Source organism: Eriocheir sinensis, chromosome 13 (genome assembly GCF_024679095.1).
Source record: "Eriocheir sinensis breed Jianghai 21 chromosome 13, ASM2467909v1, whole genome shotgun sequence".
In the NCBI taxonomy this organism is placed as follows: Eukaryota; Metazoa; Arthropoda; class Malacostraca; order Decapoda; family Varunidae; genus Eriocheir; species Eriocheir sinensis.
In genome coordinates this window covers 17,481,872-17,497,025 of record NC_066521.1, presented here as the reverse complement: position 1 = coordinate 17,497,025, position 15,154 = coordinate 17,481,872, and the positions used below count along the sequence as shown (strand labels likewise).

Sequence of the window (15,154 nt, the reverse complement as noted above, 5' to 3'; positions counted from 1 at the left end):
ATTTGGCGGAATGGGGAGGTTAAGTATGGGCGAGGGGAGGAACAGGGAAGGGGAGGAGCCGAAGGTGGGGTGACGAGGGGTTTCAAGGGGTCGTTTGGGGAATATTGGAAGGAAAGAAAGACCGAGCGCCCTCCTTTTCCGGCCATTGAAGAGAAGAACCCCGGACGGACACCAGATTTTTTTTACTTTAACGTTAGTGAAAGAGAAAGAAATAGAGAGTGAGTGAAAGTGATTTTTCCTCCTCCTCCTTCATATTTGCAACTTTCCCCTTTAACATACTGAACATTGACCTCTTTCCTCCCTCTCCTCTCCTCTCTCGCTTCCTCTTCCTCCTCCTCCTCCTCCTCCTCCTCCTCTCCAACCCAAATGCAAGCTCCGGAAACTCCCTCCTATCGCACAATCCGTATAAACCGACGCGCGGGTTGCACTACAAATTAATTAAACTTCCATTAGATTATGACACACGATATATATACACAGCCGTGGTTGAAAATATCCTATACCCATTAACTATTAACTGAAATCCGGATGAAATATGTTAGTTAGCCCATTTTCTTTCTTTTTCCCTCTCTTCTCCTTTTCTCTCTATCTCTCTATTTTCGCTAACATTTTCCCGTCTTCCTCCCTCTCTTTCCCTTCCTTCCATTATCACCTTTCCTCCATCTACACGTTAGTTAGTTATGGTTCCTTCTATGTCCCCTTCCTTCTTCGCTCTCCTCTCCTCTCCTTTTCCTCCTTCCAATTTCCTATGTGTTCTATTTTCTCTAATATTTCTCTCTTCCCTGATGTTATTTATCTACGGTGTCTTTCCTCATCTCTTCTCTCATTATTCCTACTTTCTCCATTATCCTCCATTCTGTTATCCATTTTTTATCTCCTTTTTCCCTCCTCACCTTACTCACCTTCCCTACATCTATCCTTTCTCCTACTCTTTCCTAATGCGCCTTTGACCTTTACTAGACGTACAGTAGCACAAAAAAAAAAAAAAAAAACTGATTTGCAAAGTAGGCATTAAACGCTAAGAAAAAAAACAGGCAATTACAGGTGCTATTAATAAGTTAGTTGTTTTTTTGTTGATGATGGGTTTTTTTCTTGCCCTTGAGCTGCCTCCCTTGCTGTATAAAAAAAAAAAAAAAACTCGGCAAATAAATTAAATCAGCGACTGAGAAATAATAAGCATGGCGGCACGTTCTCGAAAGGCGGCACTTGCTCAAAATTTTCTTAAAGGTTAAAAAACTTTTCCTCAAACTCCTCGTAAAGGGATCACCTGGCCCCTTTAACAGCCACCGGGGCGATCGTCAGGTTAATTAATAAGCCAAAAAAAGTTGGGGGTCGTCGCGCCCTAATAATTTTGAGTCGCGTCATAGAGGAGGGAAAGAAACCACCGAATTGGGAAAGGCGAAGATGGTGATGCTTTGAAGAGATGGAATGACTGACTGACTGACTGACTGACTGACTGATTCTCTCTCTCTGTCTATTTATTTATCTATCTATCTATCTATCTATCACTATCTACAAATTTATCGTTTACTTCGATCAATACGTTTTTTTTACCCTTTTCTTTCTTTCTTTTACTTTTTCTTTTTCCTACTTTATTTCTCTCTATCTGTATGTGTTCTCTCTCTCTCTCTCTGTCAGACACACAAAAAAACGTACAAAAAAGAGCGTAAAGGAGAAAAAAAAGAGGAAAAAAAACATTGAAGGGAATTAGATTTAACTTGGATTATTTTTTTTAAGTAAAGAACAAAAAAAAAAAAAAAAAAAAAAAACTCCCATGAGCAATCTTGAAATGTAGAGGAAAGAAAAACCGTGAATGAACGAAGACTAATAACGTTATGAATAATTTTAAAAGAAAGAGAAAACAAGAGAAGAGAAAAGAGAAATGAGAAAAAAAAGGTAAAAACTACCCATGAGGATATTTTCAATTCCAGGGATCCTACAAAGGACTCCAAGACACCCACCTGGGAGCGCCGCGCCCTTGACCCCTCTCCACATGAGGAGGAGGCGCAGGAGGAGCTGAAGGAGGCGGGTCATCTGGGCTCCGGGGGCGTTGGGGGGGCGGGGGAAGGAGTCCTAGGGGTGATGGGAGTCCTGCAGGATATTAAGGACGCCTCCAGGTCAAGACGGGCGCCTCCTCAGCCTCCGCGCAGCATCCTGGAGGAGGGGGGAGAGAAAATGACGTTAGAAAGATAATATTAATACTTTTTCATATTATTTTCTTTCTCATTTAACATTTTTATGCTAATGAAACTAAGCGACAGAACAGACGTGATAACTTTGACTCGTTAGAAGACTTTGCGATGTAATTAGATTAGAGAAAGTTCTGCAACACACACACACACACACACACACACACACACACACACACACACACACACACACACACACACACACACACACGCCTGCGCTTGACTCGGCCTTTCATTTCATTAAAACGCAAATTCCCGCTAATAAGCTTACGAGGATCTTCATGACGTTAATGTCTGAACTTGTCTTTTTTTATTCCCAGGCGTAGTTAATTACCTGCATGACTACTGATGAAGGGAGCGAAGGAGGAAGGAGAGAGGGAAGGAGAGAGGATAGAGAGGGAGGAAGGACGCAAGGCAGGGAAGGGAAGGTGGCCATGATGGAAGGTAGATACAGCGAAGGAAGGAAGGAGAGAAGGAGAGAGGGAAGGAGAGAAAGAAGGAAGGAAGGAAGAAAAGGGAGAAAGAAGAAAGGAAGGAAAGGGAGAAAGAGCGGAGGTGAGTAGGTTGGGAAGAAGGGATGGAAAGAGAAAAGTAAGGAAGGAAAGAGGGCAAAAGGAACGTAGGGAGGAAGAAGAATAGAAGAAGGAAGGAAAGGGAGAAAGAAGGGAGGTGAGTGCGTTGGAAAGAAGGGATGGAAAGAGGGAACTAAGGAAGAAAAGCGGGCAAAAGGAACGTAGGAAGGAAGGAAAATAGAAGAAGGAAGGAAAGGAAGAAAGAAGGGAGGTGAATGCGTTGGGAAGGAAGGAAGGAAGGAAGGAAGAGAGTGGCAGGCTGAATGGGATGCTGGAAGGAGAAGGAAAGATGATAAAGATGAAATGGAAAATGGAAATTGAGAGCAGAAGGAAGATGAGTAAGAGGAGGAGGAGGAGGAGAAGGTGGATACGGAGAACGATGAAGATGAAGAGAAGTAAGAAATGGAAAAGGAGGAAGAGGAAGAGGAACCAAGAAACAGGAAAGAGGGATAGGATGAAGTTAAAGAGAATAATAAAATGAGATTAGCAACGGCACGAGTCTAATCTATTTCCGAGGCATTTGCGAGCGGTTGGAAGGAGGGACACGGAGAAAGAGGAAGAGGAGGAGGAGGAGGAAGAGGAGGAGGAGGACCTATTCTCATGGACTCCCAACTTCCTATTCACCTGACGTAAGTTGGGAGCTAATTGGTAAAACACCTGCCTATAGGGACAACAGGTGTGGGTGAGTTGGAATTTACTGTAACGTTGCATGCGGTGAAGTTGAGGAGGAGGAGGAGGAGGAGGAAGGGAAACGAAGAGGAAAGTAGGAGAGAGAAGTCAAGCAGAAGAGAAGAGTTGGAGAAGAGACGTTGAGACAAGAAGGAAGAGAAGAGGAAATGAGTAAAGAGAATGAGATTAAGAAGAGACAGGGAAAGAATAAAATCGAGAAGGGGAAGGGAGAAGAAGGGAAGAGAAGGAAGGATACCCGGAAGAGAAGGAAGGAGAAAGGAAGAGAAGGAAAGGAAAGCCGAGAAGTAAAAGGAAGGAGAAGCAAGGAGAAAGAAGGAAAAGACAAGCAGGAAAACGAAGGGAGGAGAAGGAAAGAGAAGCGGAGAAGGAGAAGGGAGGAGGAAGGAAGGAAAGGGAAGGCGAGAAGGAAAAAGAAGAAGGGAAGAGAAGGAAAGGAAAGCCGAGAAGTAAAAGGAAGGAAAAGCCAAAAAGGAAAGAGAAGCCGAGAAGAAAGGAAAGGGAAGGCGAGAAGGAAAAAGAAGAAGGGAAGAGAAGGAAAGGAAAGCCGAGAAGTGAAAGGAAGGAAAAGCCAAAAAGGAAAACGAAGGGAAGAGAAGCCGAGAAGGAGAAGGAAGGAGGATAAGCGAAGAGGTGGTGAGTGACTATTAACGACCTAACGACCTCAGAAGATTAAGTTACCGTGAAGCTGAATGAGGTAATGAAGAGTTTTTTTCCAGGTGTGACGAACCTTCCCGCGTCACCTGTCTAACCTGCATTCACACGCACAATCTACACACCTTCCAATCCTCAATTCATGATAAGCCAAACACCCTTACACACTGCCTTTTAAACCTTTCATTTCATACATACTTCTCTTTCCTTCTTTTCCCTTCTTCCTTCTCCTTTTTTACTTCTCCTTCCTTCTCTTTGGCTCATCCTTCTTTCTCTTCCTTTCCCCTCCTTTCTCCTTCCTTCTCCTCCTTCGGTTATCCTTCCTTCTCTTCCTTTCTTCTCCCTTCCCCTCCTCGATTTCTATTCTCTCCTTGTCTCTTCTTAATCTCATTCTCACTCTCCATTATTGGCGAACATACGATTTTTTCACTTATTGTTTCTGGGTACCTTGAATTTTCCTCTACTATAATCTTTTATCTTACATTTTCGTACACAAATACGCATGACCTTTAAACTTTCCACTTTGTACTCTTCTTTTCCATAACTCTAAACAAACGTATATTTCCTAACCTTTTATTTTTATTTCCATTTCATTACACCTTTTTTTTCCTCAGTATTACTAACTTACACATATTTACACTCACAACACTAATACCACAACACACACACACACACACACACACACACACACACACACACACACACACACACATAATTTAAACACATCCTAATCAATACTTCTTAACCTCATACTAAATACATCTCTAATTCAAGTCCTATTACTAACTTACACCAACTCAACACTGATACCGCAACACACACACCATTTAAACACACCCTAATCAATACTTCTTAACCTCATACTAAATACATATCTAATTCCAGTCCTATTACTAACCTACACCGACTCAACACTGACGCCACAGCAAACATCATATTCCCCCCACACATCCCCATAAACCTCCTCTCACCCTTTCCCACGCACGCCCAAACCCACCATTCAAGCATACTAAATACATCTCTAATTCCAGTCATATTACTAACTTACACTAACTCAACGCTGATACCCTAACAAACACCATATTCCCCCAACACATCCCAATGAGCCTCCTCCTCACCCTCTCACACGAACGCACAGACCCACCACTCAAGCATACTAAATACATCTCTAATTCCAACCCAATTACTAATTTACACCAACTCAACACTGATACCCTAACAAACATCATATTCCCCTCACACAACCCAATTAGCCCTCCTCTCGCCCTCTCACACGAACGCTCAGACCCACCACTCAAGCATCTTCTCCCCACTCTCTGTTTACACGTCTCCGCTTCCGCCTCTTCCCCTTCGCTCCATTCATCCTCGTCACGCCCTTACCCGGCCCTCACAAAGACTCTCCCTCGCAGTTCACGCCGAGGAGGGAAGCTGGAGAACCCGAGAACCCTGAGCCAACAGCCGGAACCTCATTACCTCGCTTCGCAGAATGGAAATGCAAACCCCAAGTGATGAAACGAATAAATTTAGCCATTAAACTTTTTTCCTTTCCTTCCTCCTCCTCCTCCTCCTCTTGGCGCTTTCCTCTCTCGCGTTCGTCCTAGTTTTCAATTCCGAACTTCTCTTTACCTTCCTCTTCTTCCTTAGCGTCTCCTCCTATTCCTATTTCTTATTCTTCGTCTCTTTTTCCAGGTTCGTCAAGATATTCACCGGTGGCTTCGAGTCGCTAATGTAGTGGGAAATTGAGTTTAGGCGACTGAAACTTCATGAGGGATCCATTTTTACAGATAGTGGAGGCGGTAAATGCTGGCTCGGGTATAGACGCCGGACTCTTCGCCTGGATGAGCGTTCTGAAGAGGTCCATCATCTTTATTGAGCATTCTGAGGCTGTGGTTTGTGTTCGTGTGTGTGTGTGTGTGTGTGTGTGTGTGTGTGTGTGTGTGTGTGTGTGTGTGTGTGTGTGTGTGTGTGTGTGTGTCTCATTGTTTTTCCTCTCCCTCTCTCTCCCTGCCTCTCCTCCCCTTCCCTTCCCTTCGCCATACGTGTCATATACAAGTGTTTTCTTATTTTTCTTCGTCTATGGTTCGCTTCGTTTCTATTGTTTTTCCTTATTGGTTGTTTTGTTTTCTTCCTTTTTATGATGTTTTTCCTTGTGTCTTCGTTTTTTTTTCTCGTTCTCTCTCTCTCTATCTCACAAGTTGTATATTACTTTTTTTCTTCTCTTCTACTCCTTTATCCTTTTTTCTCCTTTATGATTCTGTTTCTTTTCTTCGTTTCTGTTTTTCTTTCTCTGCATCTTCATCTTCCTTCATTATTTCTCCCTTTTTCCCAAACTGCCTCTATTCCTCCCCTTTCCTCTCCCCTCTTTCACTTCTCGTTCTGTTTCTTTCCTTTCTTTCCTTTCTTCCTTCTCTGCATCTTCATCGTCCCTCATTCTCTTTCCCTTTTCGCTAACTGTTTATATCCTTCCTCCCTTTCCTCCCCGTCCCTTCCTCTTCTCGTTCTTTCTTTCCTCTTTTTCTGTTCTTCCTTTCCTGCATCTTCATCCTCTCTTCCTCTCCCTTTCTCCCTCTTTGCTAACTGTCCCCATCTCTCCTCTTTCACCCCTCTATTCCACTTTTCTTTTTTTCTTTTTCCATTCTTCCTTCTTTCCATCTTCATCCTCCCTCACTCTTTCTCCCTCTACCTCCCTTCCCCCTTCTCTCCAATTCTCCTTCAATTATTCCCCTTCAATTCGTTAACTGAATCTTTGCACACACTTTCTCTCCCTCCCTCCCCACCTTCTGCTTCTCTCCCTCCATCTCTCCTCCTCCTTTCTCCTACATTCAACCTGTTACCTCCATTTTTCCACGAACTCCATCTTTCTTTTTCTTGTCTATCTCTCCACCCTTCCCTCCTCCTCCTCTTCTTTTCCTCCTCCTCCTTCCTCTTCCTTCCTACTGTTCGTTACCTCTGCATGTATCCTCCAGAATTTTTTGCACTGTGTCTCTGTTTGTTTGTCTTTCTGTTTGCCAGTCTGTTTGTCTGTTTACCTTTCTCTGCCTCCGTCTCTTCTCCCTCTCTCCATTTCTCTCTCTTTTCCTTTCCCTTCAGTTCGTTAGTCCTGCCTGTGTCTCCATTTCTTCGTCTTCCTTTTCTCTTTCTGCCTCTGTTCTTCGTCCTCCTCTTCCCAACTATCCCCATTCCTCCATTCCTTCCTGCACCTCCTTCAACTTCCTTTTCTCCCTCCTATCTTATTCCTCCAGTTTGCTAGCTTCGTATGTAGTATTTTAACCTCTTTATCTGTCTTCTTTCTCTTCCTATCTGTCTCCATCTCTCTATCCTCCTTCACCTTTCCTTTCTCCCTCCTTTTTCTTCCTTTCAATGCGTTAACCTCTGCATGTAACTCCATTTCTGTATCCTCCATTTCTCTTTCTCTCTCTGTTCTGCTTCTTCCTTCCTATCTCTATCCCTTCATCCTCCTTCACCTTCCATTCCTCCCTTCTTTTTCCTCCCTCCAGTTCGTTAGTTCAGCATGTAGCATCTGACAGTTTTCACCTCCCTGTTTTTCTTTCTCTACCTCTTCTTGCTCTACCGAAATGCCTCTATCCTTGGACCTCCCTTCACCTTCCCTTTCTCTCTCCTTCCTTTTCCTTCCAGTTCGTTAGTTAAGCATGTAGTATCTCTCTCTCTTATACTCCTTTTTCTCTGTCTCTCTTGTTCTTCAACTTCTTCCTCTCCCAAAAGTCTCCATCCCTCAGTCTCTTCACTTTCCTTCCATTTCTCCCTCCTTCCTTCCCCCTCCAATTCGTCACCCTTTAATGCATCTTCCTTTCTCTGTTCTTCTTTCTCCTCACAAATACCTCCATCCCTCCATGCACCCTCCTCCATTTCCATCGCCGTTCTTCCCCCTCCAATTCGTTACTCCTCCATTTACAAGGCCACAAGTCCAACAAAGGGCGCCCCGCTGTCACTCTCCTCCCTCAATGGGCGCAGGAAACACTCCCACGGCGCCACTTGAGGGGACTCGACGCAAACTTTTCCCGAAGACAAGTGAAAATTTTCCTCCTTTTGGGAAGATAAGAAAGTAAAAAAGTACTTGAGAGAGAGAGACTGATAGATAGATAGATTGATAGACAGAGATAGATATAAAAAGAGAAAAAAAAGAGAATAAGAAAGATAATGACATTGATAGATAAATAGATAGACAAACTGAGACACTGATAGATAGATAGATAGAAATAGATATAAAAAGAGAAAAAAAGAGAGAAATGAGAGAATAAGAAAGAGAAAGACATTGATAGATAGAGATAAATAGACAGACTGAGATACTGATAAATAGATAGATCGATAGAGATAGATACAAAAAGAGAAATGAGTGCTGTTTTTAGGCTCATGGTACAGAAGAAGGGTCAAACTAACACCAGGGTCATAAAACTACCCACGGAAATGCCCCAAATTTCCGGAAATGACCCAAAATATGTGAACTTGGCCGCCGAAATGTTTAGAATTGTGACCCTAAGAAAGAAAGTATGTAAAAGGTACCTATACATATCTTGTTTTTCGAGAACACGTTGACATTTTCTCAGGAACCTTACGTCTTGCCTCCCGCTTTTCCTTTCCTGCTCCTAGACAGAGACAGAGAAGCGAGAAGTTAAGCAGAAGAGAAGAGGAGAGTAGGAGAGAAGTGAGGGAGGAAAAGAGGACCAGAGTAAAGAGCATGAGTTTGAGAAGAGAAAAAGGAGAGAATATAAATTGAGGAGGGAAACGGAGGAGAAGGAAGGAGAAGCCGAGAGTATGTAAAAGGTACTTGTATATATATTTAGTTTTTCAAGGGGTACTTTAATATATTTTTTTTCAGGAATCGTACATCATTTTGCCGCTCCTCCTTTTCCTTTCCTGCTCTTAGATAGATAGGTAGACAGATAGATAGATAGATAGATAGATAGATAGATAGAGAGAGAGAGAGAGAGAGAGAGAGAGAGAGAGAGAGAGAGAGAGAGAGAGAGAGAGAGAGAGAGAGAGAGAGAGTATATAAAAGGAACTTGAATATATTTATTTCTCCAAGGATACTTCAGGATACTTTTTCAGGAACTTTACATCTCCTTACCTCTCCCCTTTTCCTTTCCTGCTCCTAGATAGAGAGGGAGGGAGAGAACAAGAAAGAGAGAGTATATAATTATGTAAAAGGTACTTGTATATATATTTTTTCTCCAAGGGTACTTTAGAAGACCTTTTCAGGAATCGCATATCTTACCTCTCCCCTTTTCCTTTCCTGCTCCTACATCGAGAGAGAGAGAGAACAGGAAAGAGAGAGAGAGTACTCGTATATATGTAAAAGGTACTGTCTATACCTAATTTTCCGAGGGCACTTTAGGATACTTTTTCAGGAATCGAACATCTTCTTACCTCTACCTTTTTCCTCTTCTCCTCCTCCCCCTCCACCTCCCCATCCTTTCCCAACCCTCCTTGCCACACCGCCCCTTCCCCTTTCCCCCCCTCTCCCCTTACCACACCGTCCCCCCACACCCCCCTCGCCCGCAACTAATGGAATACAGTCTCTTAGCGCCTCCAATCTGGCTGCGGGAGCCGTCTCAAAAGCCTCACTTTGCGTCGTTTGAGGAACAAGAGCAAATCCTCTCCATGAAAAGTCCAAATACCCGACGCTACAGAGACGCGTGCGGAGGTGAGGCAAAGGCAGGAAAGGACAAAGAGGCGACGGGATGAGGGCAAGGGGAAGGCAGGAAGGGAGGGAGGAGGGTGGGTAGGAAAGGCATGGGGAAAAAGAGGCAGGAAAAGGCAAAGAGAGGTGAGGGAACTGAGGGCAGGGGGAAGGTAGGGAGGGAGAGATGAGGGTAAATAGGAGAAAGCATGGGGAAAAAGAGGCAGAAAAGGGAAGAAAAGCGAGGGATCTGAGGGCAAGGGGATGGTAGAGGGAGGGGGAGAGAGGGAGGGTAGGAGAAGGCATGGGGGAAAAAAAATAAGGGGGTAGAGGACAATGATAAAATAAGGTAAGAAAAGGGAAGAAAGGAAAGAAAGAATGCGGGAAAGGAAAATATATGCCCATAGAAAGGAAGGGAAGTATAGGAAAGAGATGGGCGAAGAAGTCATAAGAAGGGAAGGAAAGGAAGGCACTGAAAGAAAGAAAGATAATCCAGAGAGATACTTAGAATAAAAGACACAAGCTAAGGAGTGCTAAAGGGGGGAAGCGCAGGAGTGGAAAACAAAGATCGTAGAAAATGAAGCAAAAGAAAAATGATACAAAGCGAAATAAAAGGAAGAAAAGGAACAGAACGGATTGAGAGTGACAAGGGAAAGACAAGAGAAAAAAATTGGTGGAAGGAAACAAAAGCAAGCAAAAGAAAGAGTATGTAAGGCAAAAGAAAGTAGAAAAATAAGTAGAATAGGACCTCAGGAGAACAGAAGTCAAAGGCAGAGGTCGGAAAAGACACGCAAAGTGAAGAAAAGAAAGGAGGTCGAACAATCAACAGAACAAAAGGAAAGGGCATGAGAAGGGAAAGGAAGACAAGAGAAGGAGAGCAAGGAGGAGGAGGAGGAAGAAGGCGATGAAAGGAAAGGCAGGGCAATAAAACTTTAATGTCCACGAATATGGTCCATCTCTAATGTGTGGAATCACTTGCAAGGATGAACGCCCCCTCCCCCCTTTCCTCCACTTCCCTCCACCTCTTCCTTTTCTTTAGCATTCTTCCTCCTCCTCCTCGTCCTTCCTCCCACCCTCTACCACCTCCTCCACTTCCTCCTTCGATCAGTATTCCTCCTCCTCCTCCTCCGCCTGATCGCCCCTTCCTTCCACCCTCCACCTCTTCCTCCCCTTCTCTCTCCTCCACATCCTTCTTCCTTCAGCATTCCTCCTCCTCCTCTGCCTCTGGACACCCCTTCCTTCCACCCTCCACCCCTCCCTTTCCCTTCCCTCCATCTCCTCCTCCTTTTCCTCCGTCTCACCGTCCCATCCTTCCTTCCCTTCCCTTTTCCACCTCCTCCTCATTCTTTCATCATTCCTCCTCCTCCCAACTCTCTCCGTCCCTCCACCTTCCTTCACCTTCCATTTCTCCCTCCTTTCGTTTTCTGCTTCCTTTCCCTCCTTCCCTAAGCCGTCAGAAGTGTTATTATTATTCGGAGTAAAGGGAGCCGTTGCAAAATTTCACAGGATCAAGGGCACGCAACTTTGTCCATTACGCCGCCAAGACCAAGACCAAGGAGACGAAGTGTGTGGGTCTTGAGTCTTGGGGGAGAACGGGGCAGTTTTTTTCTTCACTTGTATGGCCTGCCTGTCCCCTCTCTCTCTCTCTTTATCTATCTATCTATCGCTATCTATCAATTTATCGTTTTCTTTGCCTCTTTTGTTCTTTCTTTTCTTTTTCTTCCTTCAGGCTTTCTCTCCATATATGTATTTCTCTACCTTTCTTCTACTATCCTCCATTCTCTCTCTCTCGCCCCCTCTCTCTCTCCCTCTCTCTCTCTCCCTCTTATCTTTATCCCCGGCCTTTGTCTCGCCTCCTCCTCGCCTCGTGTAATGGCCGCCCCGACGCTGTTCTCCGCCGCCTTGAGTTGCAATACGGGACGATAAACGTGAGGAATGTTTATGCTTACCCTCGGCGCCGCGGAGGGTGTGAGGGCGCGAATCCGTCTCCTCTGGCTTTAACTTCCCCTCCCGCCGCGCCCTAAAACCTGGGAGCGCTCGGCTGATTGTGTTTTATTTACTTATGCCTTGGTTTATGGGGTGTGTTATGTTATCTAAAGTGTGTGAGTTTGTGCGTGTGTGGAATTAATGTGATGGTTTCTCATTTTTAGGATGGGTGTAACTTGTTTTTGTATGTTTTAAGTGTTCGTTTCCTCGTGTTTCTGTTTTTTATGGTCATTATTTGTTGGTGTACTGTTTATTATGTGAGTGTGTGGGTGTGTAGTGTAGGTGGAATTAATGTTTTTCTTTTAGGTAAAATTGTTGTTTCTGTATGTTTTAAGTGTGAGTTTCCTCGTGTTTTATTTACTAATGCCTTGGTTTATGTCTCGGGTTTAAGGGGTGTGTTATTTATAGTGTGTGAAGTTGGGTGTGTAGGTAGAATTAAGGTTTCTCTTTTTAGGGTGAGTGTAAGTTGTTTCTGTATGTTTTAAGTGTTCGTTTCCTCGTGTTTTCTGTACTAATGCCTTGGTTTATGTCTCGGGTTTACGGGGTGTGTTATCTATAGTGTGTGAGTTTGTGTATGTGTGTGTGGGTGGAATCAAGGTGAGGGTTTTTCGTTTTAAGGTGTATGTAAGTGTAAGTGTATGTTTTAAGTGTTCGTTTCTTGCATTACTTTGATCTAGAATGTTACTTTGTGTATATGTTGGATGTAAAGTGTGTGTGTTTGTGTGTTAAGTGTGATGCTTTTTCGCTTTAGGGTGAATGTAAGTTGTTTTGTATGTTTTAAGTGTTCGTTTCGTACTACAATGTGTTAGATTTTTTTCCTCACCTGTATGGCCTACCTGTCCCCTCTCTCTCTCCCTCTTTATCTATCTATCTATCTATCTACTGCAATCTATCAATTTATCGTTCTCTTTGCCTCTTTCGATTGTTCAGTTTCTCTTTTCCCTTATGTCTTTCTCTCTATCTAAATGTATCTATCTTTCTTCTCGTTCTAGGACTAAGGAATGAGGGTGAGTGGAAAATGTTTCTGTATGTAAGTGTGCAAAGTGTTCATTCATACATTACAATTTTCAGCCACCACTACATTTATCGCACTGCACTGAGGGACAAAACTTTTCCGACGTTCATCACCGGTACGACCTCCAGCTTGTTGTCTAAATTGGTTGTTGTCTTGGTCGAAGTTGCGCTCACTATGTTGCGCTTGTCGTAAAAAGTTTGCATGTTACAGGTGGAAAACTAATTCGCCTTACAGCTCACTCCTAACGCTGATGGGAACTGAATATATAATACTGTAAATTCTGAAGTTGATTTGACGGCCATTACAGAGTTAAAAAATAAAACGGATGCACGAATGAGAAATATGAATGAATACATTTATACCACAAACAAAAAAAAGAAAACTAACAAGTGAAATATCCCCCCAAATAACGGAACAAAATACACATAAAAGTAGGGTAAACAAATAAGTTATCTTTCCAAAAACCAAAACAGTACGCAAAAAGTAACAAAGATAAATGAGATATTCGCCCCACTAAAAAATACCCAGTCAAAAATAACAGTAACAACTGAGAGATATATAAACAAAACTCATAAAAAAAGAAATAGCGCATAGAGGAACACAGAAACAACACAAACAAACAAACAAAAAAAAGGGCAAGGTCATACGCTAGAGATGCGCGCCTTCCCACGAGCACGGTGACTCACAAGGTTCGGTAAAAAGACAAAAAAGAAAAAAAAGAAGTAAAACAAGCTGAAGGAGGGAAAGTAAGAGTATGTAAAGGGAGAAAGCAGGACTATAAAACGTGACAGGAGAAAAAAATACGAGCAGGAATATGCATCAGGAAGACAGAGGGAAAAATCGCAGCGAATTTTTTTCTTTTTCTCGCGGTTATGAGGCAAATGAGTTGGAGGGAGTTTTTGTGGAGAAAGTTAAAATGTTACTAGAAGAATATGTTTTAAAAATAATCATACTGGTATTACTGCTACTACTACTACTACTACTACTACTACTACTGCTAGTACTACTACTACTACTAGTGCTAGTACTACTACTACTACTACTACTACTACTACTATCACTACTACTACTACTACTACCACTACTACTACTACTACTACTACTACTACTACTACTACTACTACTACTACTACTACTACTACTACTACTACTACTACTACTACTACTACTGCTACTACTACTACTACTACTACTACTACTACTACTACTATTACTACTACTACTACTAATAATAATAATAATAATAATAATAATAATAATGGTGATAATAAGAGGATTATAACTAGTTAAAAAGCTGGTATTCATTCTTAGTTAATTAATGAGAGCAACAGGCAAATATATCATTATTGACAAGAGGATAACATCAACATGCTTCCACGCTTTCCAATAAGATATGATACTGTTAATAATCCGGGAGTATTGAATCTCGTCATGGATATTACATTAAGAAAATAGCCCCCCCTCTAAAAAAAACAGGAAACCGAAAAAAATAGCACATCTTCCTTTTAAAAACCGATGCATACTAATAAGAAAAAGTGAACCCAATACAATATCCAACAAAGTAAAATAGCCCCCCCCCAAAAAAATATAAAAAAGAATAAAGAGAAAACCGAAAAAATATCACATCTTCCTTTTAAAAACCGATGCATAGTAATAATAAAACCGGAACCCAATACAATATCCGGCATTCCGATCCCCACTCGATGGATTTCAACGCTAATAAAAACACACACCAAAAAAATTAGTTACAGAAAAAGGTAAAAAGTATTATGAAGGAGGAGAAGAGGAGAAGAAAGAAACAAACCGAAGAATAACCTACGCATGAAGAGTTTCCATAAAAATCTAAAAAATAGGACTCCATCACGCAGGGAATGCAGAGGAAGAGAAAAAGAAAACCCAGAGCGAAAAGCAAGGAAATTAGAGACGCCGGTAACATACTTAGAGAGGAAAAAATAGTGAATTAAAAAAGAAAAATGGACAAAGACCAAGAACAAGAGGAGGAGAGAAAGAGAGAGAGTAAAAAGACGAGATGGAGGAGGAGAAGCAGGAGAATGAGGAGAAGCAGGAGAATGAGGAGAAGAAGGAAAAAAGTGACAAGAAAGAGAAAAGTAGGAAGAGGAGGAGGAGAAGGAGAGGGAAGATGAAGATAAAGGAGACAGGCAGAGGAAAATGGAAAAAACAGAAGAAATGAAAGAAAACAGAAAACATAGGAAGGCAAAACTTATGAGAGGAATGACAAAGAAAGGAGGAGATGAAGATAGAAGTAAGGGCAGTAAGAAGCGAATGAAGAAGGTAAAAAGAGAATTACGAGGAGGAGAAGAAAGAGGATTAGGAGAAGCGGCAGCAATAGAAGAATAGGATAATGAAGATAGAGAGAAATGAGACAAGAAATGTATTGGTAATGGAAGTAGTA

At 42.4% G+C, this 15,154-nt stretch overlaps 1 protein-coding gene across 9 annotated transcripts in view; it reads right to left on the bottom strand.

The window, feature by feature from the left end:
* LOC126998111 (neurotrimin-like) overlaps nucleotides 1–15,154 on the bottom strand; it is a 119,061-nt gene that overhangs the window by 44,752 nt on the left and 59,155 nt on the right. For all 9 annotated transcript variants that reach the window (XM_050859510.1, XM_050859512.1, XM_050859513.1 and 6 more), the window contains one exon: nucleotides 1,962–2,154. In XM_050859510.1, coding sequence (XP_050715467.1) covers nucleotides 1,962–2,034 — 73 coding nt within the window. In that variant the 5' untranslated portion in view covers nucleotides 2,035–2,154. The remainder of the gene's footprint in view (nucleotides 1–1,961; nucleotides 2,155–15,154) is intronic.